At 36.9% G+C, this 25,598-nt stretch overlaps 1 protein-coding gene across 3 annotated transcripts in view; it reads right to left on the bottom strand.

The window, feature by feature from the left end:
• TMEM260 (transmembrane protein 260) overlaps positions 1–25,598 on the bottom strand; it is an 81,329-nt gene that overhangs the window by 43,129 nt on the left and 12,602 nt on the right. For all 3 annotated transcript variants that reach the window (XM_032405181.1, XM_032405179.1, XM_032405180.1), the window contains exons 4-7: positions 14,706–14,883; positions 13,413–13,526; positions 2,195–2,374; positions 652–692 (exon numbers count right to left, since the gene is read on the bottom strand). In XM_032405181.1, coding sequence (XP_032261072.1) covers positions 652–692; positions 2,195–2,374; positions 13,413–13,526; positions 14,706–14,883 — 513 coding nt within the window. The remainder of the gene's footprint in view (positions 1–651; positions 693–2,194; positions 2,375–13,412; positions 13,527–14,705; positions 14,884–25,598) is intronic.

Here is a 25,598-nt window from a genome sequence, read left to right as displayed (position 1 = left end):
TATTGAAAATATTATAAAAATAGTACAGGATTGGTATGGATATTTTTCAAGTTGTCTTAATCTGTGTGGGTTTTAAAGCAAATATTAACCCATTTTTCAAAGAACCCTAGTAGGTAATACAGATGAAATATATTTGCTTAACCGGCTCTAAAAAGGTTGGATATTAGAAATATTTAAGTCAAAAATAGAGCTTAAGAACAGCCTAAAGAAAAAGTCTTAAGAGACATTAAATAAATGAAGCTCTAAAGAATTTAAGAACAGAGCTCAATCCTAAAAAGAAAAGAATCGAATTGCTAAATGCAATGTTCTAAAATGTCTCTAGAAAAAAGAGTCAAAACCAGAACAAAGGATAAATGATGTATAAAGCAACACTGCATTGGGTCATTTTGTATCCAAATGGAAGTGGAAACTTTCTAGTTTGACAGTCTACTAACTCACTGTTGTATTTATCCCTCACTCTCAGCTTTCTCTTCCTGAAGGAAATGCTAGAATGTTTGACAGTCCACACAAACAACTAGTGACCATACCCGTGAGAGCCACTTCTCAGACACGCTGCTTCACAAAGAAACAATCCCAGAAGCCCCCAAATCACTTAGTCTAGGAACTAATAGCGAATTCACTTAAAACCAGTTTCAAATATTTCATACTCACAGCAAAATTTTAGACATACTGGATCCTGTTTCATATTTGGCCTAAACATAAAAGAGAGAAGTTTATTTGCGTAAGCCTTCAACTGCAGCTGTGTTAGGCTATTGCATTTTAACTATCCTGATTTAGAATATACATGTTTTAAGTAGACAATGCAACATCTCTCTTCATTCAGTCTTTGCTTCAGAGCCTTACTGAGTTTTTGAAGAGAAGTCAGTGGAAACTAAACACAGACATCCCGGAGGAAGAACTGCAGAAATAATGATGGGCTAAAAATCAGTTAAACTAGTTCCGGCAGGAATGATTAACACACTGATGAATTAACAGACTTTACACTTTTGTCGTAGACTGTCTTTAAGGCACTTTGATTAGAGCTCATTATCACATGTTAGTCTATAATTTCACAATTATGTGTGAATTATACAAATTTCAAATCTGGAGTGGCCCTCAAGCATATTGTAACGGAATAACCAATATAAGCCAGAATATAAACTGAAAGGATCAAACTCTTTAATTCAAAAAGTAATTAATAATTATCCTTTCATTAAGCTAGTTTATTATGAAATATCTCCTACAAACAACACGTATAATGTATATTTAAGGGATAAAGAGTTTTTAAAAATCTACAGAGCCGCCATTCACTTAAGAACAGAACTGCATGAATACCATAAAGTATCTCACAAAGCGTTCACAGACCTCCCTTTTCTCACCCCCTAGTGATAACTATTACCTTGAATTCTGTGTTAATTACTCCCCTACTTTCTAAAAATATATAGTTCTACTTCTTTTGTATGTACCTTGAGCAATAGATTGTTTACTTTTTGTGTGGTTTAGAATTTTGTATCAATGGTGTCATATAATACATAGTCTTCAGAGATTTGCCTTCTTGCATAAGACACAAAAAGCACAAACCATGAGAGAAAAATCTGATACAACTGTCTTTATTAAGGTAAAAAAAAAAAAATGTTTGTCCTTTTATTTTTCAGATAAACTTTACTCTAACCACATTCAGTGTTTTTTCTCTAATTTACGTTTCAGGGAAAACAAGGCCTTTTGAACTTAAAAAAAACACTTCTAGTGAAATTATATCTTATAAAGTATTTACACATACGTATTACACTAAATACTATCATGAACACTATTTGTCAAATATGAAAAAAGAAAGTGTTTTGGTCAAGGTAAATTAAAAATTTTGAGGTTTTTTTTTTTTTTTTTTCTGATTCTTCAATCTTTTCCAAATATTTAAAAGCACAGACCAAGGGACCAAAGTGATACCCAATACTAAGAGGAATGAAATGTTTTAAATGCTGGCAACAGAGTCTTTTTAATGTTTGTTATCCTGAAAAACATACTTAGGATATCCAACATTATGATGTCAGGTTAAGTGATTCCACGTTTATAAGGAGGAAGTCTGTTACACAGATAACGAAAATGAAAATCCTATGTACTGTCATTGATAGACATTGTTTTTTTTCAGCCAAGGCCCAGGCAGAACACTGAAGTTTCACCACTTCCTTCCTTAAAAGGGCTTTAAATATAAATTTACCAGACTGAATGTTCCATATTCTTCCCTGAGCAAATGCGTCAAAAATCCTAGCAACGTTGTCTGGTCTCCCCAGGTCCAACGGGCTTGATTGAGGTAGGATGAGATAGGAAGGTAGACGTAAGGCAATAAACCAGCAGAGAAGTACAGACTCAACTTCAACAGAGAGCCCAGGGAGAGTTCCTGCACAAAGCATATTGTGTTTTGTAACAATGTTTATTTTTAGTCCATTCATCCTGGAACTTCAAGAACACATCAAGGAAAACATCAAAATGTTTACTCAGAGCTCATCTCTCAATTTCTACTAAGTCACCACAGAATACTATGTTAAACCTTCTGAGTACTGTGGATTACTAGAAAATTGCATCAGCCTGAACTCCTTTGCATGGCAGGTGAAATCTGAGCGAAGCAAATAATATTAGGGGACACTCTGGAGTATCATGTTTATATTTAAAACCATGTCATGACATGCAGCATTACACGGCTGGGATAACACACGTGGGAGTGATTGTTTGGCTGATTTTGAATATACCCCAAATATTGTTCCAGTACAATTCCCTTCATCACCATCACCAGGAGTAGACTTCAATTATATTCTCTATTATGATTACACACTGACAATATGATTCTTTCCGCAAGGGTTTTGGATATTTCATGGAAATATGTGTCACAAATGAAGCTAGCTTTTAAATAACCTCCCAGTTCATCCAAATGCTCTCTTTCCTCAATGTACATATAGGAAGGAGTACTGATAGAAATTTGCTCTGTATAACAATGTTGCCTCTTAAGAGTGTATTTCTCATCTGCGTGTATCTTTTTTTTTTTTTAAGATTTATTTATTTATTTGAGAGAGAGAGAGCAAGGAGGAGGCAAAGAGGGAGAGGGACAAGCAGACTCCCTGCTGAGTGCGGAGCCCGACACAGGGATCAATCGCACGACCCTGAGATCATGACCTGAGCTGAAATCAAGAGCTGGACGCTTAACTAACTGAGCCACCCAGACACCCCTTCATCTGCACATTTCTAAAATAAAGGACAATGTTGACAAAGTCTTATAAAGATTACACCCAAAAGAATTCTGGTATACTAAAAGATTCAAATAGTGGTTGCTTTAGTAAGTGGGAAAGGGGGTCTCTTCCAAATATCATAATTGGCAATTGCCAACTTTTCCTTTACAAAAAAGGAAAATTCACATGTGACAACGAATACAAGAACCAAGGTTCACATTCACCAGGAGAACAAGCAGTTGACTTATATTAGCATTTTCAGATAAACACTCTTAATTGAAAATGGAGTGTTTTTACTATAGTACTGATTTCATTTGATATTTCTAAAGTGGTAATGAGATGCATAAAAATAATGGCATGAAAGAGTATAAGAAATAACTAATCGAGCAACATGCCTTTGCTATTCTTAAAAGTTTTAAATAAAGCAAATGTTTATATTTTGACAGTTTCTGCATGTTATAAAGTTCAAGTTAGAGTGGCACGATGCAATTGCCGGAGAATTTTCCTTTTGTGTGAGAAATCAACAGGGAGACAATTACATGAGAGTTTTTTCAGAGAGTGCAAGAAAGTGGCTCTGAGTCCTAGATGTACATACATTAGAATCACCTGCAGAGCTTTTTGAAAATATCAATGTCTGGGCCTCACCCCAGACCAATTAAATCAGAATTATTTTGGAGTGGGGTCAGCATAAATATACATACCTATATACAAATATATGTATGTATACATGCATTCACAAATGCACACACATACACATACTTTTTAAAAGCTTCCCAGACCATCTGAGTAGCCAGGGTTGCAACCAACTGACTCAGGACTTCTTACTCTGCCTCAACTCATCTGACCAGTGAGATCCAACTACTCTGTCACTTCATTGGTAGGCCTCACTTTCTAGCCTCTGCTATTTAACTAGAGAAAATAAAATGTCCTTTGAAGAGTCATACTTCCCCAAATTGCATCATTCATCAGTAGCTGACCTAAGTACAGAATAAACAGGCTCTCAGACCAGGCTCCTACCTTATCCACTGAGTCCTGCATGTTTTATAAAAAGCATATGGCTCTTCTTTCAATTAACTAACACAAAATATTTACTTTTTAAGTTCTTGTCAGTCAATGCACCTCTCTATTATCTGAATGAACCTTCTCTGATGTCAGAAGCCTGTCTAGGAGTAAGGTCATCAAGATGGCAACACAGATCATTCCTGACTTCAGTCTTATATTAGATTAGAATCCCAGAATCCAGGGGTGAGGATAAAGCACACCTTGGACCATACAGACTGAGAAGAACCACATTAGAAATAAGAAGGAGCACTCTGACTGCATCACTCCTCCCCCACACCAGCCCAGCTCTGCACTAACAGAGCTCCCCTGGGGTGACAGTTTTTCCAGTGGGAAAAGAGACTCCAAGGTGGACAACCAGCTCCCCCAGCATGGCAGGACACTTCCCAGGAGGCTCATTTGGTTCTCACCTCTTGACGACCATGGTGGGAGGAAGGGGTCGGCTCAACCACTGGGGATCATGCAGGAGAAGGGGAGCAGGGCTTTCGGCAACCAGTGCTCAGATCTGGAGGACTGTGTTCTTGCTTACAGCTGTGCCCAAGCAGAGATCCCAGCCAGCTATTCTGCCCATCTGCTGAGCTGAGCCGGTAGCTGATCCCACCCTAAACTAATTCTGATTTACTTGATCTGGGGCATACTTTAACATAATAAAGTCCACATATGACGAGTCCATAGCTAACATCATACTCAATAGTGAAAGACTGAAAGCTTCTCCTCCAAGATCAGGAATGAGACAAGGGTGCCTACTCGGTATTACCAACTCCTGTTCAACACAGTCCTGGAAATCCTAGTCAGAGTATTCAGGCAAGAAAAAGAAATAAAAGGCATCCAAATATGAAAAGAAGAAGTAAAACTGTCTCTATTTGCAGATGACCTGATCTTATATAGAGAAAATCCTAGACTCTACCAAAAAACTGTTAGACTAATAAATGAATTCAGTAAAGTTGCACAAAATTAGTTGTGTTTCTACACACTAACAATAAACTATAAACTGTCTGAAAAAAAAAACAGAAAATGATCTCATTTATAATAGCATCAAAAACAATAAAATACCTAGCAATAAATTTAACCAAGGAGGTGAAAAATCTGTACACTAGAAACTACAAAGCATTAATGAAAGAAATTGAAGAAGAAACAAATAAATGGAAAGATACTCCTTGTTCACAAATTGGAAGAATTAATATTTTTTAAGTGTTTGTATCACACAAAGCCATCTATAGATTCAATGAAACCCTTATCAAGATTCCAATGGCATTTTTAACAGAAATAGGAAAACAAATCCTAAAATTGGTATGGAACCACAAAAGACCCCAAATAGCCAAATTAATCTTGCAGAAGAGGAATGAAGCTGGAGGCATCACACTTCCTAATTCAAACTACATTATGAAGCCATCATAATTAGGAGTTCAAGGTGGTGGGATAGGAAGATTCTGAACTCACCTCCTCCACAGACACGACAAATCTACAAAGACTTAAAAACTATCTGAACAAGTGCCTCCATAACAAAGAATAAAAGGGCCACATGAAAATGTGTGGGAGAAACAGAGACATGGTCTCACCGAAAACCCCATCCCAGTGCTGCAACCCACAGTTAGGAGGGGTCTCATAAATATAGGACTTCTTCCTGAGGAGCAAGGGGTTTGTGCCCCCACATAAGGCACCCCAACCTTTGGGTCCTGCACCAGAGAGATGATCCCCCACCAAATGTCTGGTTTTGAAAGCCAATAGGTCAAATGTTCAGGAAAATTATAGGGCTGTCGGGGCAGAGACTCTGCTCTTAAGGACTTACAGACAGACTTGCTTGCCCCAGAACCTGGTACAGAAGCAGCAGTCTGGAAAGTGCTAGACCATAAGTGAAGAAGATTCATTTGCTAATCTTAAAATGTCTGCTGTAAGGGCAGAAGCCTGGTAGAACTCTCCCTGGGGACAGAGATGCTAGAGGGTGCCATTTCTGGCGTTCTTCCTCTATCTTGCTAGTGCCAGTGAGTGTGCCCACTCCAGTGTACCACTCCATCGCAGCTCTGTCAAAGCCAGCCAGGCAAACGCCCAACCTCACATACCACTCCACCACAGCTCCACCAGAGTCAGCCAGGGTGCACAGCCCACACAGGGGATGCCCCGTAAGTGCCTGGATCTGGTGGTCAAGGGGAATTGCATTTTTGGGTCCTATGGGTCTAAAACAACTGGAAAGACAGTTCTTGGCAGGTTACCATCCCCAAGGGACTGCACTGACAATAGACTGAAACAACAACCCATGGTCTTCCCATGAAAAAACTTCAGCTTGAACGGTAGGTTTCAGGTTTACCACACATCTAAGGGCTAGAGAAGTGCTCTCAGGGAACACAGGCTGAAGGATACCATCTTTGAGCTCTCATCTGGCCTCACCACAGCTTGCTGGCACCTCCCAGAAAGAAACTTGTACACTCATCTGGAACCCTGAATTTGCAACAGTCCCTAAGGGCAGACCCCCCCCCCCCCCCCCCAGATCACTTGGTCTGGAGGCTAGTATGGTCTATGATTGCAGTCTCCCAGGACTGTATCTATTTGCATACCTTAAAGATGCTGACTGAGCGGCTAGTTTCCAATCAGTCTAAAACTAGGTGCTGATGAGATCCCTCCCTCTGAGACACTCACAAGTCTTGACACAATAACTAGAACCTACCAAGAGAAACTCAGGCTGCTTAGACAATCATAAAGGTTTGAGAGACAGCCAAGAGCTACAGCAAAGTAGCTGTAGCTACTTTGATGTGAGGTTCATCTCCTACACAGGGCCACTCCTGCAAGACTGGGAGAGACAGCTATTTTGCCTAATACACAGAAACCACCACAGAGAGTCAAGCAAAATGAGGAGACAGAGGAGTATATTTCAAATGAAAGAACAAGATAAAACCCTGGAAAAAAATCTTAATGAAACAGAGATAAGTAATTTGCCTGAGTTAAAAGTAATGGTCATAAAGATGCTCACCACACTTGGGAGAAGAATAGATGAGCACAGTGAGAAGTTCAACGAAGACCCAGAAAATGAAAGACAGTACCAAACAGAAGTCACAGAACTGAAGAATACAATAACTGAACTGAAAAATACACTATAGGAGTTCAACAGCAGACTAGATGAAGCAGATAGAATCAATGAGCTAAATAAAACACAGGGCAATGGCACTCACCCAAACCAAGCAGCAAAAAGAAAAAAAAATTTAAAAACTGAAGATAGCTTAAGCTATTTATGGGACAATATCAAGCAGAATAACATGTATATTATAGGAGTCCCAGAAAGGGAAGAGAGGATGGGGCAGAACGCTTATTTCAAGAAATAATTGCCAAAAGCTTCCCTTACCTGGGAAAAGAAACAGACAACCGGATCCAAGAAGCCCAGAATTCCAAAGATGAGCCCAAAGAGACCCACACCAAGACACATAATTAAAACGTCAAAAGTTAAGGATAAAGAGAGAAATTAAAAGCAAGAGAAAAAACAACTTGTTACACACAAGGAAATCCCCATAAGGCTATCAGCAGATTTCTCAGCAGAAACTTTGCAGGTCAGAAGAGAATGGCATGATATATTCAAAGTGCTGAAAGGAAAAACTCCCAAACAAGAATACTACCTGGCAAAGTTATCACTCAGAGAGATAAGAGCTTTCCAGATAAACAAAAGTTAAAGGAATTCACAGACACTAAACTAGCCTTATAAGAAATGTTAAAAGAATTTCTTTAAGCTAAAAGGAAAGGGCATTAATTAGTAATAAGAAAACAATATTTTAAAAATATCACTGGTAAAGGTAAATATGTAGTAGTGGTTTAATCACTTATAAAGCTAGTATGAAGGTTAAAATATAAAAGTAGTAAAAATAACTACAAATACAGTAATTAGTTAAGGGATACACAAAATAAAAAGATGTAAAATATGACATCAATAAACCACAGGGCAAGAGGAATAAAAATACAGTTTTAGAATGCATTCAAACATAACTTGTTACCAACTTAAAACAGCTTGTTATATATATACAGGCTGTTATATACGAGCCTCATGGTAACCATAAAGCAAAACCCATAGTAGATAGACAAAAGATAATGAGAAAGGAATCTAAGTGTAACACCACAGAGTCATCAAACCACAAAGTAAGAAACCAAGAGAAGAAAGGAACAGAGAGGAATTACAAAACAGATGAAAAACAATTAATAAAATGGTAATAAGTACATACCCATCAATTTCTTTAAATGTAAATGGGTCAAATTCTCCAATCAAAAGGCAGAAAGTGGCTGAATGGATAAAGAAACAAGACCCATCTATCTGCTGCCTGTAAGAGACTCACTTCAGATATAAGTACACACATGGACTGAAAATGAGGGATGGAAAAAGATGTTTCAAGCAAATGGAAACCAAAAGAAAGCAGGGGTAACTATACTGACATCAGACAAAACAGATTCAAAGCAAAGACTATAGTAACAGACAAAGACGGGCATTATATAATGATAAAGAGGTCAATCCAGCAGAAGATATAACATTTGTCAGTATTTATGTACCCAATGGAGAAACACCTAAATACATAAAGCTAACACCAACAGACCTAAAGGGAGATAATGACAGGAATAAAATAATACTAGGGGACTTTAATACCTCACTTATATCAATGGATAGATCAGCCAGACAGGAAATAATAAGGAAACATCAAACTTAAACAACATATTAGATGGAATAATGGATATATATAGAACATTCCATCCAAAAACAGCAGAATACACTTTCTTCTCAAGTACACATGGAACATTTTCCAGGATAGATCATATGTTAGGCCACAAAACATGTCTCAGTAAATTAAAGACTGAAATCATATCAAGCATCTTTTCTGAACACAATATGAAACTAGGAATCAATCACAAGAGGAAAACTGCAAGAATCACAAATATGTGAAGATGAAACAACATACTACTGAACAACCAATGGGTCAATGAAGACATCAAAAAAGAAATTAAAAAATACCTTGAGACAAATGAAAATGGAAATACAACACACCAAAAAAAAGAAAATAAATACAACACACCAAAATCTATTGGATGCAGCAAAAGCAGTTCTAAGAGAAAAGTTCATAGAGATAGTTAAGAAGAAAAATCTCAGATTAACAATCTAACGTTACACCTAAAGGAACTAGGAAAATATGAACAGATGAAGCCCCAAATTAGTAGAAAAAAGGAAATAATAAAGATCAGAGTGAAAAGAAATGAAGTAGAGACTGAAAAGAAATAGAAAAGACCAATGAAACTATGAGCTGATTCTTTGAAAAGATTAACAAAATTGACAAACCTTTAGCTAAACTAAGAAAAAAAAGAGAGAGGGCTCAAATAAATAAAATCAGAAATTAAAGAGAAGTTACAATTGATACCAAAGAAATCCAAAGGATTATAACAGACTACTATAAACAATTATACACCAAAAAATTGAACAATTTAGAAGAAATGGATAAATTCCTAAAAACATACAATCTTCCAAGAGTGAATCATGAAGAAATAGAAAATCTGAATAGATTGATTACTAGTAAGGAGATGCAATCAGTAACTTAAAAACTCCCAACAAAAGTCCTAGACCAGACAGCTTCACTGGTGAATCCTACCAAACATTTAAAGATTTAATATCCATCCTCCTTATACTTTCCAAAAAACTGAAGAATAGGGAATGCTTCCAGACATGTTTTATGAAGCCAACATTACCCTGATATCAAAACCAGAGAAGGACACCAAAAAAATAAATTAATTTAAAAAATTATAGGCCATATCAGATATCCCTGATGAACATACATGCAAAAATCCTCAAAAAATACTAATAAACTGAATTTGACAATACATTATAAGGATTATACACCATGATCAAGTGGTGTTTATTCCAGGGATGCAAGGACGGTTCAACATCTGCAAATCAATCAACATGATATACCACATTAACATAATGAAAGATAAAAATCATATGATCATCTCAATAGATACAGAAAAAGCATTTACAAAATTCTTTTATGATAAAAACTCTCAACAAAGCAGGTATATGGCCACTGAAAGGACATATATGACAAGCCCACAGCTAACATCATACTCGACAGCGAGAAGCTAAAAGCTTTCCCTCTCAGTAATATGACCAGGATGCCCACTCTCACCGCTCTTAGCCAGAGCAATCAGGCAGGAAAAAATATAAAAAGCATACAATTGGAAAGGAAGAAGTGAAACTGTCACTATTTGTAAGTGACATGATTTTATATAATGAAAACCCTAAAGACTCCACCAAAAAACTGTTGGAACTATTAACTGAAACCAGTAAAGTTGCAGGGTACACAATCAATATAAAAAAATCTGCTGCCTTTTTTATACACTAACAATGAACTATCAGAGAGAAATTAAACCAATTCTGTTTACAAGTCCATCAAAAAGAATAAAATACCTACAAATAAATTTAGCCAAGGAGGTGAAAGACTTATACACTGAAAACTCTAAGACGCTTATTAAAGAAATTGAAGAAGACGTAAATAAATGGAAAGATATTCCATGTTCATGGATTACAAGAATTAATATTGTTAAAACAGCCAAAGCAATCTATAGATTCAATGCACTCTCTAACAAAATTCCACTGTCATTTTAGAGATAGAACAAACAATCCATTTGAATGAAACCACAAAAGATCCCAAATAGCCCAAGCCATTTTGAAAAAGGACAACAAAGCTGCAGGCATCATGCTCCCTGATTTCAAACTATCCTACAAAGCTATAGTATTCAAAACATTGGCATAAAAACAGATATATAAATCAATGGAACAAAGTAGAGAGCCCAGGAATAAACCCATGCATATACGGTTAATTAATTTATGACAAAGAGGCAAAACTATTCAAGGGGAAAAGGCCAATAAATGGTGTTAGGAAAACTGGACAGTCACATGCAAAAGAATGAAAATGGACCACTATCTTATACCACATATAAAAATTAACTCAAAATGGATTAAAGACCTGATTGTAAGACCTGAAACCATAAAACTCCTAAGAGATAACATAGAAAACAGATAGACATACATACATATTATGGAGTATTATTCGGCCACAAAAAGAAGAAGATCCTGCCATTTGCAACAACATGGATAAAACTTGAGGGTATTATGCTAAATGAAATGAGTCAGATAAACACATATACTGTATGACCTTACCTATAGTGGGATCTAAAAAAAACTGAACTCACAGAAACAGAGAGTTGACTGGTGATCACTAGAGACAGGGAAAGGCAGCACTAGAGGGAAATGGGTGGTGGTGGTCTAAGTGTGCAAACTTCCAGTTATAATATGAATAAGTTCTGGGGAATGTAATGTACAGTATGGGGACTATGTACTGTAGCTTATATTTGAAAGATGCTAAGAAAGTAGATCTTAAAAGTTTTCAAGACACAGAACTGTAACTGTGTGAGGTGATAGATACGTTAACTAACCTCATTGTGGCAATCATTTTACAATATATCCATATATCAAATCATCATGTTGTACACCTTAAACTTTACACAATGTTATATATCAACTGTATCTCAATAAGCTGGAAAAAAAAAGAGAAAGAAATGAAGACTGGTTAAAAAAAAAAAAAAATGCCTGGCCAAAGTAACCGACAGCTGGATGTTAATGCATCCCCATCCATGCATCCATCAATTCACAAGAAAAATATCTGGGCCTCTTCAGGTTTGTAATCTATAGAAAAGTCTTCACTGAATTTATGTTTTTTATGTTCTATCTCCTTTATTCAAAATCAAAAATAAAATATTTTATTATTTTATATAATAAAAGACCAGATAAAGAACCTTCTGTATATTCTATAAAACCAGTTAGACACGACCTGTTACACTGTTTAATATTCCTCATATAAGGTGGACATGACTGACTTAACAGAATTCAGTTCCAAGAAAAAGTTGATCTTCCCTTTGATTGTTATTTCCCTTTTTTTAACACATAGTAAGAATTTTATAACCTCCATGTTAATACTTTTTCCTTTGTTGCCAGAAGCTAAAAACAAAAAATATATTCAAGTACAGTAAATACAATAGTTACCTAAAGTTTTGTTATAATTTCCCTATTTCTGTATAATAATTTTACTGAACATGTGTTTTCTAATATAATCCTGACTAGAGCAACAAATAATGAAATGATAAATAAATAAATGTAGCTGAGGTATAATTAACAAACAAACAATAAATTCAGCAAAATGACTCTAGTACTGGCTTTGTATTTAGATTGTTTCAACCTCTAGGAGGAGGACTGACAGCATAAAGGGCTTCCATCTTTCCAAAACCTCATGTCTAACTCAGCTCCCTGCCTTCTTCAGTCCATCTCACAATGCCTTACACAGCATAGTAATTTTCTTACATTGACCGCCATTTAAATCAATAATCATTTTTCCTTTGAGGGAAAGGGAAAACTAAAATAAATCATTTTTAATTCTAGAGACATCTGTTCTGAGAAAACAGGTTGTTATTTTCCAGAGATGTTGTTCCTCGGCTCACAGTGATGCTGTCTGTTCTGTCGGGAGAGCTGAATCTCTAGCACCTAGAGCGGCATCTGCGCAGCGCAGGCCCTCAACAAACAGCTGGATCAATGAATAAACTATTATTAATACACTACCCTTTGTTTTAGGACATATAATAAAACAATCAAGGAAATCTGTTATTTCATTTTAACTCCTTTTTAGCTTATTATTATCAAGGTGCTGCTCAGAATCAGTAAGGAAATTGTGAATCAGACCAGATGCCACTGCAATCAATACTGTATAATTTTTGGGGCGCCTGGGTGGCTCAGTCATTAAGCATCTGCCTTCGGCTCAGGTCATGATCCCAAGGTCCTGGGATCGAGTCCCGCATTGGGCTCCCTGCCCGGCAGGAAGCCTGCTTCTCCCTCTCCCACTCCCCCTGCTTGTGTTCCCTCTCTCGCTGTCTCTCTCTGTCAAATAAATAAATAAAACCTTAAAAAAAAAAATACTGTATAATTTTTGTAAATCCTATTTTTTTTCAATGTTGTTAGAGCCTCGGGTCATTTATACTTTATATAAAACTAAAAAAAAAAAAAAAAGAAAGCCCCATGTTTTATGCCATAAATGTTATATTGGGCCTTACTAAAACATTATGAATTTTCATTAAAAACACCCAAAAACCTACCTTCTCTTTTAAAAGTCGAAAGAGAATCCATGGTATTATGCACAAAACATAGAGTACTATTGTATGCTGATTACATAAACTAAGGCCACAGCAGAAAGCACCAATTTTAGCTATCTGAAAAAAGAAAAAAAAAAAAACCTAAGTTAAAAATTTACCTAAAACTCTTAAGTAAGCACAATAGTAAAAAGTTATTCTTTATATGAGAACCAAGCATTTGTACCATAGGTCAGGCTAAAGTCAACCTCTTAGACACAGGCTCGCTTCCACAGACACTAATATTTAGCACCATTACTTTTTTTTTTATAATATTGTCCATTCTCATCACATCACTGCAGTTTGACCTGAAATGACTGCCTTCAAAGTAAGTTTTAGAAAGTCCTGCATGATAACTGGGTAAGTCCTACCAGTAATAAGATATTGTGTAATTCTTACTAAAGTCTGTAACTAAAACTCAGGCACTCTTTCCATTTTACTTTTTCTCCTATTAAATTAAATACATAAAATAGAACACTTTTTATTTAAAAACCAGTTATGGGTGCTGTTTTTGCTCTTTTGAACATGTGCAATTTTCATAATCAGAAAAAAGTTTACTTTAGACAAAAAATGAACTCTAATAGCAGCACAGATCTGTTTATAGGCACCACTGATAAACCATGGTATTCTTCTGTCTGTATATTCTTTAACAACAAAAGGCTGCCTTTACTAAAATGGTTTGGTACCTCCCAATGTGTAGATTGTAAGCTCTTAGAAGACAGGGTTCCTTCACGTTTCAAATGATCTTGATATTAGTGTTTGCCTTATAATTCACTGGAAACTCTTCCGAACTACTTCATTTATGTATTTGATAGTCTTAGTTTAAAAAAAAAGTATAAATTTGGTCTTTTTTTCAATTAGAGAGTAAGTCAATGTACCATAATGGTATATAATTTAAGGTGGTCAATCTAGAGCTTGGCATCTAACGATCACACACACACACACACACACACACACACACACGCACGATGGTGAAATTAACCAACAAGCCCATCTTTCCCATAGGACTCAGAGGGGATTTCAATCCTCTCATTCTCCAAAAAACTTTTGAACTCTGGGAGAAAAAAAAAAAAGCTCCATGGTTTATAAAGGCTATCATGGTTCACCGTAAAAGAACTCAGAATATTTTCTCTCTCAACGCGCCTAAATTACCTCGACTGTAATCAAGACAGATAAACAGCATCCAAAGTTAAAAAGAAATACAGCATCTGTCTAAAAATTAGAACAAAAAGTGATTTCACTTTCATCAAAATAGGTTACCTTTGATCTTTCTTTTGCAGTTGCTGCCTCCTCAAAATGTACAGTAAGAGCCATAAGCAGCCCCACAAACAGATTGTTTAAGCTAAAAACCTCTGCTGCAATGGACCACTGCCATGTTAGACGAGAAAATGAAAACACCCCCGCAGCAAGGATTCCTCCAGCATGTGAGCCAGAAAGCCTGCAAATACAGATAACATGAAATCTTCTTTCCCAACAAAAAGAACTGACTTTCTTTTCCTTTTTATAAACTGTAGCAGCAGAAATTATGAGGCACCCAGCACTATCCCAACACATTATATGGCTAATACATTACTTCGTATAATAATTTCTTCCAACAGATTTTAATTAGGAAGTCCATATGTTAACTTATTAACAAACAAAGGAACAAACCTCCTCAGTCTCCTATGGGCTGAATGAGGTTTAGTTCTCAGATGGAACCTCTAGGATTCAAGCCAATTCAGAAAGCCTGAAGAGACAGTAGCTAGAGAGATTACAAACCTGTATCACTTCTCTTGCTCTATCCACAAATCGGAATGATGGTCTGGTTGAGACGGAAATATGTTGAATTGTAAGAATTAATGAAATGGCAAAATATCTGTTCAGGAACACTCATTCTCACTTCTCGTGGAATGTTTGGGCCTAGGCACTTTCCACACGATCACACCAGTTTATCTCCCAACATATGGCAAACATGTCTTTGTCACGATACCTGGTGATTTTAAGATCTTGAAAACTGAGTTCTTAGTTTCTAGTGATTCCTTCTTTATACAAAGTTGAAGTTGAAAACAATGTATTTCTTTAAAGAGAGGGACGGGAATGTGAACTTCAATAGCACAAAAAGAATCAAACGCCACACTTGGAAACAAATTTCTCAACCCCAACGCCAAGGAGAGCCAGACATTTCAAATCAATCAGGAATCTGGATCTCAATTCCGAGATTTGATCTGAGACTAGTAATGTGGTGGACAGAGCATATCAAAGCAAAACAACTTCCTATTTCCCCATAAATCTAAAATTATGAAAAAGCTATTACCAAATATCTCTAACAAGTGTTATGATTCAGCAAGCATTACCGTGTCTAATAGTTAATGATAGTATATGGCCCTAAATCATCACTGTTAAACTAAACTATATTGTTTTGGATAAAAAGCTGTGGAGTCATTCTATGGCTTTTAATCAAGCATCACAGAAAAAAAAAGTTAAAATAAAATTTTGATATCACCGAACTTCTTTTGGAGTTCCTCTTTGCAATATATTTGTTTTCTTTCCCTTATAAAAATCATCAGTTTCCTATTTCTTTCAGAGTTCCCCGTTCTCCCAGTGACCCTGATTCATCACATTGAGGGCTTTTCTTCCCTCTAAATTACTTTCCAAATTCCTTTCTACTTGTATTCCTACTACCTTAGACTCAATTAAGCTTCCTAAGTGGTCTTCTGTTTTCCAAACCATTCTGCAATATAACATCACATTAAACTTCTGAAAACATACTCTTTATGAATACCTAGCCCCCCACTTTAAGGACTCTTCACTGCCTGTAGGAAATATTCTAAGTGAGCCAGGCTGGAACTGAAGCTCCTAATAAACGGTACCTAGCCACTAATCACCAACATTATCATCTACACCAACCAGTTAGGCTCCCCAAAATTCCCTGATAAGACATGCCCATTCCCAGCACCATACCTTTGCTCATGCTATACCCATGAACCCAATGTGTTCTTGGATTCCTTCTACTTATTCAAACTCTACTCTTTTCTCAAATTTCTCTTCAATTCCCAGGTTCTAGCTCATCTTGGAACATGTATAGCATGTAGTTGCCTCTAATAATTACTTTGACTTTGTTTTTGAAATGTGAACTGGAGTTAAGCTTCATTTATATTGGAAGTCGTTCGCCCGAAGCACAGAAAGGAAACTTTGTGAATGAGAATGAATTAATCTTAAATAATGGGTAACATTTTTAAAGGAATTTCTATGTTTTGTCTGTCAATATTACTTTGGAAAGTCAGCATAAGATACAAGATTCCTTCCTCTACTTAAAACATAAATTAGAGGGGTGCCTGGGTGGCTCAGTTGGTTAAGCAACTGCCTTCGGCTCAGTTTCATGATCCCAGGGTCCTGGGATAGAGCCCCGCATCGGGCTCTCTGCTCAGCGGGAAGCCTGCTTCTCCCTCCCCCACTCCCCCTCCTTGTGTTCCCTCTCTCGCTGTCTCTCTCTCTCCCTCTGTCAATTAAATAAATAAATAAATAAATAAATAAATAAATAAATAAATAAGCTTCCTTGGAAAAATGGCCGATTCCAGGTCTCGGGCAGGTCAAGTACAAAATGAATCTGAAATATCTTGTACCAGAAAATAAGGAAGGATTCAAAAGAGGATATGACAAAAGGACAAGGAGCCAGCTTAAAGGGGTCAAATCAGGGATAATGTGAACATCAATAATTACAGTAATAGATTATTACCCAATGAATAAGTAATCTATGAATCTATAGTGATATAAATAAATAGGGGAAGAGAAAATCCACAGAAAGTCAACAATAACTGTAGAAGAAATGATGGAGTTTGGCAGCCAATATCATCATAATAATGGATACCAAAATTAGTGAGTGAAAGTTTTACAGAAATATGTACGTAGTCTAAAGATATCTCCCTATAAACAGAGTAATTACAGAGGGAAAAATGGTAACTTTACAGGGGCAAACCCGGCCGACACAATCTTAACCACATGATCAAAGATAAAGCCCAGTAATGGGACAAACCTCATATGCTTTCTGATCTATTCCAATGAAAAGAACAGAGCATCATTTCTACGGTATTCTTGCCAAAATGTATTACCTGAACCCACAAACTCAAATTGAAGAACATTCTACAAAGTAACTGGCTGATATAGATCAAAGAAAATGTCAAGGTCTTGAAAGACAAAAACAAAAAGCACAAGACCACGAGTCCATATGAAAGAGGCTAAAGGGATATAATAGAATAAAATTCATGATCTCGAATTTCCTTCTGCCAAATAGGATATTATTGGAACAACTGGCAAAATCTGAATCACCTCCATAGATAACAATGTTGTATCAGTGATAATTTCCTGACTTTGAGAACTGCACTGTGGATATGTAAGAGAATGTGCTTGTTTTTAAGAAACATACCTTGAAGCATTTAAGGGTAGAAGGATAGCATCTATGTAGCTTACTCTTAAATGGTTAAAAACAAAACAATACACACATATTGTTTGTGGCTAATGATATCGAGCATCTTTTCAAGTGTTTATTGGCTATTTGTAGGTCTTCCTTGAAGAAGTTTATTCAGATCCATTGTCCATTTAAAAATTAGGTTGTGCTCTGTATTATTGTAGAGTTCTTCTCAACTTCCTTTTAATACATTTCTTTCCTGCTAAACACTGCCAGAGTCCATTGCTTGCACCCAAGAGCCCTGATTGAAACACACTGCCTTCCCTTTTTGTTATTCTTATTAAGGTTTCAAGGCAAACTGTGTGAGCAAATTCTGAAAATAAATGCTGAAGAGGTCATAGCTTTGTGAAAAACAGAAGAGAGGGCAGTATGTCTAAGAACAAAAGTTATATGTGTGCATCCATATATAGGATATGTAGAATAGAAAACTTTTTGGAGGCCTCATCATTTTACTATTCAGTTTGGGGTTTACGTAGTGCTGTACATAAGCTAAGCCTGTATGAATTTCATTGATTTCAGCAGCCTTTACTCAACTATGAATGTCCATTGAAACACACGTATTTTAACATACTGCCTTTAAGTTCGCTTTATGCTAAGATTCAGAATCAATTAACATTTACTGACCATGTAACATGTATCAACTGGTAGACTAAGAAAAACAGAGAAAATGCAAAACATCTGTTGTAGAAAAACTCCGCAAGTTGAAGGATACATACAAGGATTTGTAGGTAGCAGTACTGTTCAGCTGAGGCTGCAGAGACCGTGGATATGGAGTGGCAGGATCTGTCAGCATGGCTGTGGAAAGCTCTGAAGCAGCCTAAGCTGGCCTGGAAAGCTGGAGAGAGCCAGGGTTAGCGGCTTTACTACGCAGGTAGGACAGAAGGACAAGAGGGAAGGGAGTTTGTAATAAGCCATGGGGCCTAGATTGGATAGGGAAGAAAGCAAAGCAGCAGGGGGCTGATGAAGGCAATAAAGAGGATGAGCAAAGCGTTCTAGGTCTCAGTCAAATGGAAGACAAGGGTAGAAGCATCAAGGAAATGAGTGAACTGAAAGCTAAAGTCATGCCAGGTAGTGCAAAGTGGGTTGGGGAAGGGGACTGGAACCATTAAAGGAAGGAACAGGCCAGTTAAACAAGACTGGACTCTGTTGTTGAGGGCAGCCTGTGATGGAAAAGGGTTTAATAAAGCTTTTTTCAAAATCATAAGATTTTCATTAAAACTAAGTATTTGTCCTAAAAGACAAGCAGTACAGCATACGCTAATAAGTCTGCAGGCTGAATGCTCTGTAGGAAGACAGGTGTGCAGCCCAGGGCCGTGGCACCATATGCAAGTTAACAAGGAGAGGTGAGGGCCCACATCAGCACACTGTGAGCTAAGTCTGTGATCTGCTGACAAGCAAAGGATGATGTCAGCAGTGGTAAGCATGAGGACTTTCTTTCTTTTTTCCTTTTTTTTAAGATTTTATTTATTTGAGAGAGAGAGAGAGAGACAGAGAACGAGCAGAGGGGAGGAGCAAAAGGAGAGGAAGAAGCAAACTCCCTGCTGAACGAGGAGCCCGATATGGGGCTCGATCCCAAGACCCTGGGATCCCAACCTGAGCCAAAGTCAGCTGCTTAACCGACTGAGCCACCCAGGTACCCCAAGCCATGAGGACTTTCTGAAGACTCTGGAGGTCTTCAATTCATTCACTGACTCTGTAGATAGGCAGTCTCATTATATTGTGCAAGGCATATTACATTATCTGAGCTTGCTTCATTTCACCCTAATGAGACAGAGATAAATGACTAAAGAGCAGCTGAATTCAAAGATGACTTCATGAAGACAGTTCAGGATCATGGCAAGGCTCAGTATTAGCTTCCTGCTGTCCACATCTGTAGCCTCTATGCTCCATTGTCACCCGAGCATTCTATTCAAATAGCACCCAATTGCCATCTAACTGCTAAATACAATAGGCTCTCAGGACCTCTCTGCTGGATTGATCCCAGCCCCAAGCACACTCTACTGAGTTGAGCCTGGCTCCACATCCCTCCGGTGTTCCTTCTGTGGTTCTGGATCTTCCTTCTGTTTTCTCTGAATGGCTCCTCTTCTTCCATCATCTCCTTTAAAGCTGGTGTTTCCAAGATTTCATTCTCACGCAATTCTTCTCACTCTTACATACTCCACCTGGGTGGCCTTATCCACTATCCTGATGTCAGCTGCCAACCACAAACTGAAGTAACCGAATCTGTCTCTAGCGCGACCTCCCCCTTAGTCTCAAATGGACAGATCTCCAACTGACTGTTCTATGCCTCACCACAAAGCCACTCCAACTCTTGGCATCCCACTGAACCTTAGTATCAACACATGCAAAATTAATTTCTCATCCTCTTCCTTAAATGATTCCTGTTCCTGTATTCTGTCTTAGTGATTGTCATTATCTACCGAGTTTAATTACCCAAGAAACCTAAGAATCATCATCAGAGCTCCTGGCCCCTCTCCCTGTCGAACATACCACATCCTGCCAATTTTACTTCATAAACATTTTAAAAACTCATCCTCCTCTCCATCCATACTGCCACTGCCCTACCTCAGAGTTCAACAGCTTTGTATGTGGTCTGCCTCCAGCCCTAGGCCCACCATTGCCACCAGAGTGAAGATCTTGTACTTTTCTGCCTTCAACCCCATGACTCCTCTTTGATTATAAAACATAATACAGGGACGCCTGGGTGATCAATCGGTTAAGCTTCTGACTCTTGGTTTCGGCTCAGGTCATGATCTCGTGGTGGTGAGATCAAGCCCCATGTTGGGCTCTGTGCTCAGGGTGGAGTCTGCTTCAGATTCTCTCACCCTCTCCCTCCCCTGCATACACATTTCTCTCAAATAAATAAAATCTTAAAAAAAAAAAAGAAGCCTATTACAAGCTCCTCATTACAACAGACAAGACCTTTTATGATCTGGTCTCAGCCTACCTGCAGCTTCATTTTTTGATATAACCCATCTCATAGTTTGTGTTCTAGCAACACTAAATGAGCTGTAAGTTCCTGCACTTACAAGCTGTCTCTCCTCCATCGCAGCATTTTTTTTGCAGATGAGGTATACTGTTTTGCCTTTATGGGGGTGACTCCCACTGAATTGGTGTTTCCAACTCAGCATAGGCATACCTTTCCAACAAGTTTTTTTTTTTTTTTTTTAAGATTTTATTTATTTATGAGAGAGAGAGAGGGATAGCACCCGTCTGCATGAGCTGGGGGAGAAGCAGACTCCTTGCTGAGCAAGGAGCCGACGCGGGACTCGAGGTTCTCCGGGATCATGACCTGAGCTGAAGGCAGCCACTTAACTGACTGAGCCACTCCGGCACCCCACAAGAAGTTTTTCCTAAAGTATTTTCACTAAGACCAGGGTGTTTGCCCCTTCTCTAGACTCTATTAAATGTATTAAATGGGTACTGAATAGACAGGTTTTTCTATATTTCTAAAACTTTGCAAACCTGAGGAATAGAAATTTTTAACTATAACCTAATCTAAACACAGTAAGGAAATCAGATTTAGGGAACTTAAAATCCTCTAAATAATGAATTACAAAGCCAACAGAATTATTTTTGGACTACTGATATAGCCATTTCAGCATATTCATGCATTTAAAAAATAAGTCTATTTCACTTCACATACATATGTGTGTGTGTCCCTACAAGAGCCTTTTGATTTTTTTGAAAATTAACTGTTTTTCCACCTATATATTTCAGGCATACTTTAACTTTAGTTTTTAATGCTTTTCAAATAACAAAGGTTTCTAATTATCTGATCCAAGTCCAAGCATTTCCAAATGATGCTTTATTATAAAGTTACTTATGCCATTATTTAGAATTTATTCTTTATTTTTTTAATTGCAAAAAAATTGAAAGAAAAGATGGTTTGGTATTGGGATAAATTTTAAGAACCATGTCCTTTATTGTTGCTGTGCTTTACTATTATAAAATGGTGTCTTAGTAACCAATGAAATTGAGGGAAAAATTAAAGGATTTGTTTAGATTTTGTTATATTAATTTTTATTACATTAATTTTTGTTACATTGATTTTTTAAAAATAAAGTGATGTCCATATGGATATATCTTACAGAAACTAAGGAATAATCATTTTTCTACCCCGTACTTTTTTTTTTTTTTTTTAAGATTTGAGAGAAAGAGAAAGAGAGAGAGTGCAGGAGAGGGGTCAGAAGGAGAGGGAGAGTCTCAAGCACACCAGAGTGATCAGGATCTGAGCCACCAAGAGTTGGAGGCTTAACCAACTTTGCCACCCAGGCACCTCTCCACCCCGTACTTTAATTCAAGTGTTTAAATATTCTTTTGGCAAGAGTATAGAAATCATAATTTATTTAAAATAATTTTATATTACTTTATTCCTTGTCTATAAAATACATATTTCAAAGGAAATGAGAAAATACAGGTTTATAGTTACTCATATTGCCTTTCGCATACTGACGTGTAAATAAAGTCCCTTACATTTTCTCATGTTTTTCTGAAATTTCAAACGAAACACCTCAAATTTTTCCTCTTATGTCTTACTGAGCCAAATATCAATGAGCCACCCATATCAATAAGTCACTGCAAGTCTGAGATAGAAGACATTAAATGTTCAGAAGATTTACCTAAGTGATATTGTAAAAATCACATTGATGAATATGTCTGAAGGCAAATCTAATTTTTAAACATGTTAAGCAAACAAGATGACTGAATAAATCCTTTTATTATCTGTTTATGTGTATCTTTAAAAAAGTGTTTTTGTATGAATCCACAGAATATCTAGAGCCTCCAATGAGTCCATCGTCTATTCTGATTGCTGGGGTCTTTGTTATTTTATGAGACTGGCCAAATATCCCTCTCAATGAAGGGTGTTCCAGAGTGAATGATTAGACAAGTTAGTCGTAATCTCTTTTGGGGAGTAATTCTAACCAGAACACATGCTCCACAATTTTTTTTTTTTCCCGAAAAGGCTATAACAGATATTTATAATTTCGGGGGGTGAGGGGATGCAGAGTTAAATTATGTAAGTAGAAGGAAACACTATTTATATACTTTACTGAATGCAATACTGTTAAGTGAATTGGTAATCCAAATTTCTGGCTAAGTAATCTTTCTTTTAAAAACATATGGAAGGAATGTCCAATCTGACATTATTCCTTAAGCATGAGTTTTAAATGAAATGGTTGTTCTGAGCCCACAAAATGAGCTGTTCGGCATCATCCAGAAAGTCAGATATACAGACGGACTATAAATATAAGTAGCTCCAAAATAAGGCAAAACAATTGTCATCTACCCATAGACTCAGTCTGATTTTTTTTCCAAATGAAAATGACATAATCAAAAACACCATTGTGTTTTCACTTGGCAATCCAAGAGTCCTACTTTTCATTTTCATTGTATTCTTTTGAATAAACATGCTTATTATTTTTTACAAAGCAACTAAGGAGTTAGTGAATTTAATTTTTATGTACACTTAACGTGCTAAAGTGGCATCTTAAAATGAGCTCACTAAATTAAAAGATACACATTTTTCTACTGACACTGATGAGACTACTTCAACAAAAAAGAGAAGAGAAATTCAAATGAGGTTATGAACAAAAATAAGAAGTCTTTTCACCAGAACTCAAGAATAAATGGCAAAATAGTCTCAACTATTTTCCATTTTAACTTAAGGACAACTTATGATGAACTAGATACAATATGAGAAAAAATGTTTTCCATTCTTAATTTGATTCTCATAAAGCCTCATAGAAGGAGATCAAAAAAGACATTTCTTTGACTGAAATACATATGTTTAGAATCTAACCTAGGGACACCTGGATGGCTCAGCTGGTTAAGCATCTGTCTGCCTTTGCCTCAGGTCGTGATCCCGGGGTCCTGGGATCGAGCCCCGCATCACGCTCTCTGCTCAGCGGGGAACCTGCTTCTCCCTCTCCTCCCCACTCGTGCCCTCTGTCGCTATCTCTGTCTCTCTCTCTCTCTCTCAAATAAATAAATAAAATCTTAAAAAAAAAACAGAATCTAACCTGACTTATAGAAGATAATATCTTATGAGGCTATATGAAGAAATGATCGCATACTTACACCACCATTACTGTGATCATTTTAATAACACAACCACTATACTGTAAAAGATAGTTATATCTGCGTACTAACAATCAAAATCAAGTTTTCCCACTGTGAGAGAGGTATGCTGAATGTAAGGGCTCATACTAACGCTGTAAAGCAACGATACAGATGATTCATAACATCAAATAATCTAAAAATCATTGAAGTATGTTTTATGTAAATAAAAATATTTTTATGTGACACATAAAATATATTTTCCAGTATGTCTGCAGTAAGTAAATCTTCCTAATTGCTTTTTGCTTGGGTTAACACTAACATCATGTAGTTCACATTCTAGTAAAGCACAGTGGTTAGTCAACAGAGAAAGATACACCAAGAGTATGACAGACAGCATGGGAAGGGTGGTAAAGTATTTAAAATTTCACCCAGATAACGCAAATAACAAAAATTCTCCACTGAGGTAAGGAATATGGGGTAAGGATTAAGATCATCCTAAAGAATGTGAAGCTCAGAATTCTATGGTTAATACATAACTGCCTTCTTTTTGGTCCACAAAATCCATGAAACCTAGATAAGATTCCTAGGAAAGGGACTGATTGTGCAGGAGTTTTCTCACTGATGGAATACTCTTCATCTGTTGACACAATGGATAAATCAGGAGGTTACAATTTGTACCACTGACATAGGTTTGCTATTGATGATAAGGTATATTTTTCTTTCCACTACGTGGTATTCGATTTTCATGTGTAGTCACATGTTTGTCTAACCCTCAATCAAAAGGCAAATAACAGAAACCTGAAATTCTTTCAGAACACACATTTGACGTGCCTCATAAAATTCACGAATGTATTTGTCTTCAGTGTTACTTGCATGCAAAGGACCCAACATGGAGGGTACACCGCCCTCCTTCTACGCTGCAAACTCCTGCTTGAAGGCAGTAGGATTGAGTAAGCAGGCCACAATGCAGCCTCTGAGACTGATTATTAAATAAATTACTATTAGTGTCAACTCATATTGATGACTAAAAAAAATGTAATGGACTACGGGGAGGAAGTAAGGTAAAGCAGGACACAACAGCAAATCTACCACCCCCATCCTACCGGAGTTCTTATCTTTCTGGGTCTTGTTCATGAAAATATATAAATGTTACCTTCTGGCTCAATCACATAATCAACACCCATATATTTATCTCTTCTGTGTACCTGGAAAAAGGTCAAACTGGGAAGCTAGCTACTGCCAAGCCTCTCTTTCCATGGCAGTTCACTCAACCCAGTGGCAGCAAATACGCATTAAGCATCTAATATGTTCCAGATACTCTGTGGGCAAATTATAGCCAGTAGCCATTTAGAAAACAGTAGAACCTAAACTTTCCTGTTCATTTTAAAGCTTGGACCTAATCAACATAAGTCAATCATTTAGGGCATGGTATATTAAAGTTACATCTTGGAAGCTGCCACCACTGCACCTAAAAAAATGTAGAACACTTCCACCTTTAATAAACTTGCAAATAATCCCTTTTCCCACATTTTATAAAAATTTACTTCCACTCCAGATAAAATTCTCCCAAGGTGTGTTCTATTTCACGAGATTCAATCAAAAGGAAAACTGGTTCCGGTCTGAAGTTTCAGCTACATAAATACCAA

This window comes from Phoca vitulina, unplaced genomic scaffold (genome assembly GCF_004348235.1).
Source record: "Phoca vitulina isolate PV1807 unplaced genomic scaffold, GSC_HSeal_1.0 scaffold7, whole genome shotgun sequence".
In the NCBI taxonomy this organism is placed as follows: domain Eukaryota; kingdom Metazoa; phylum Chordata; class Mammalia; order Carnivora; family Phocidae; genus Phoca; species Phoca vitulina.
The sequence above is the reverse complement of the archived record's forward strand: the minus strand, read 5'-3'. Positions and strand labels throughout refer to the sequence as shown.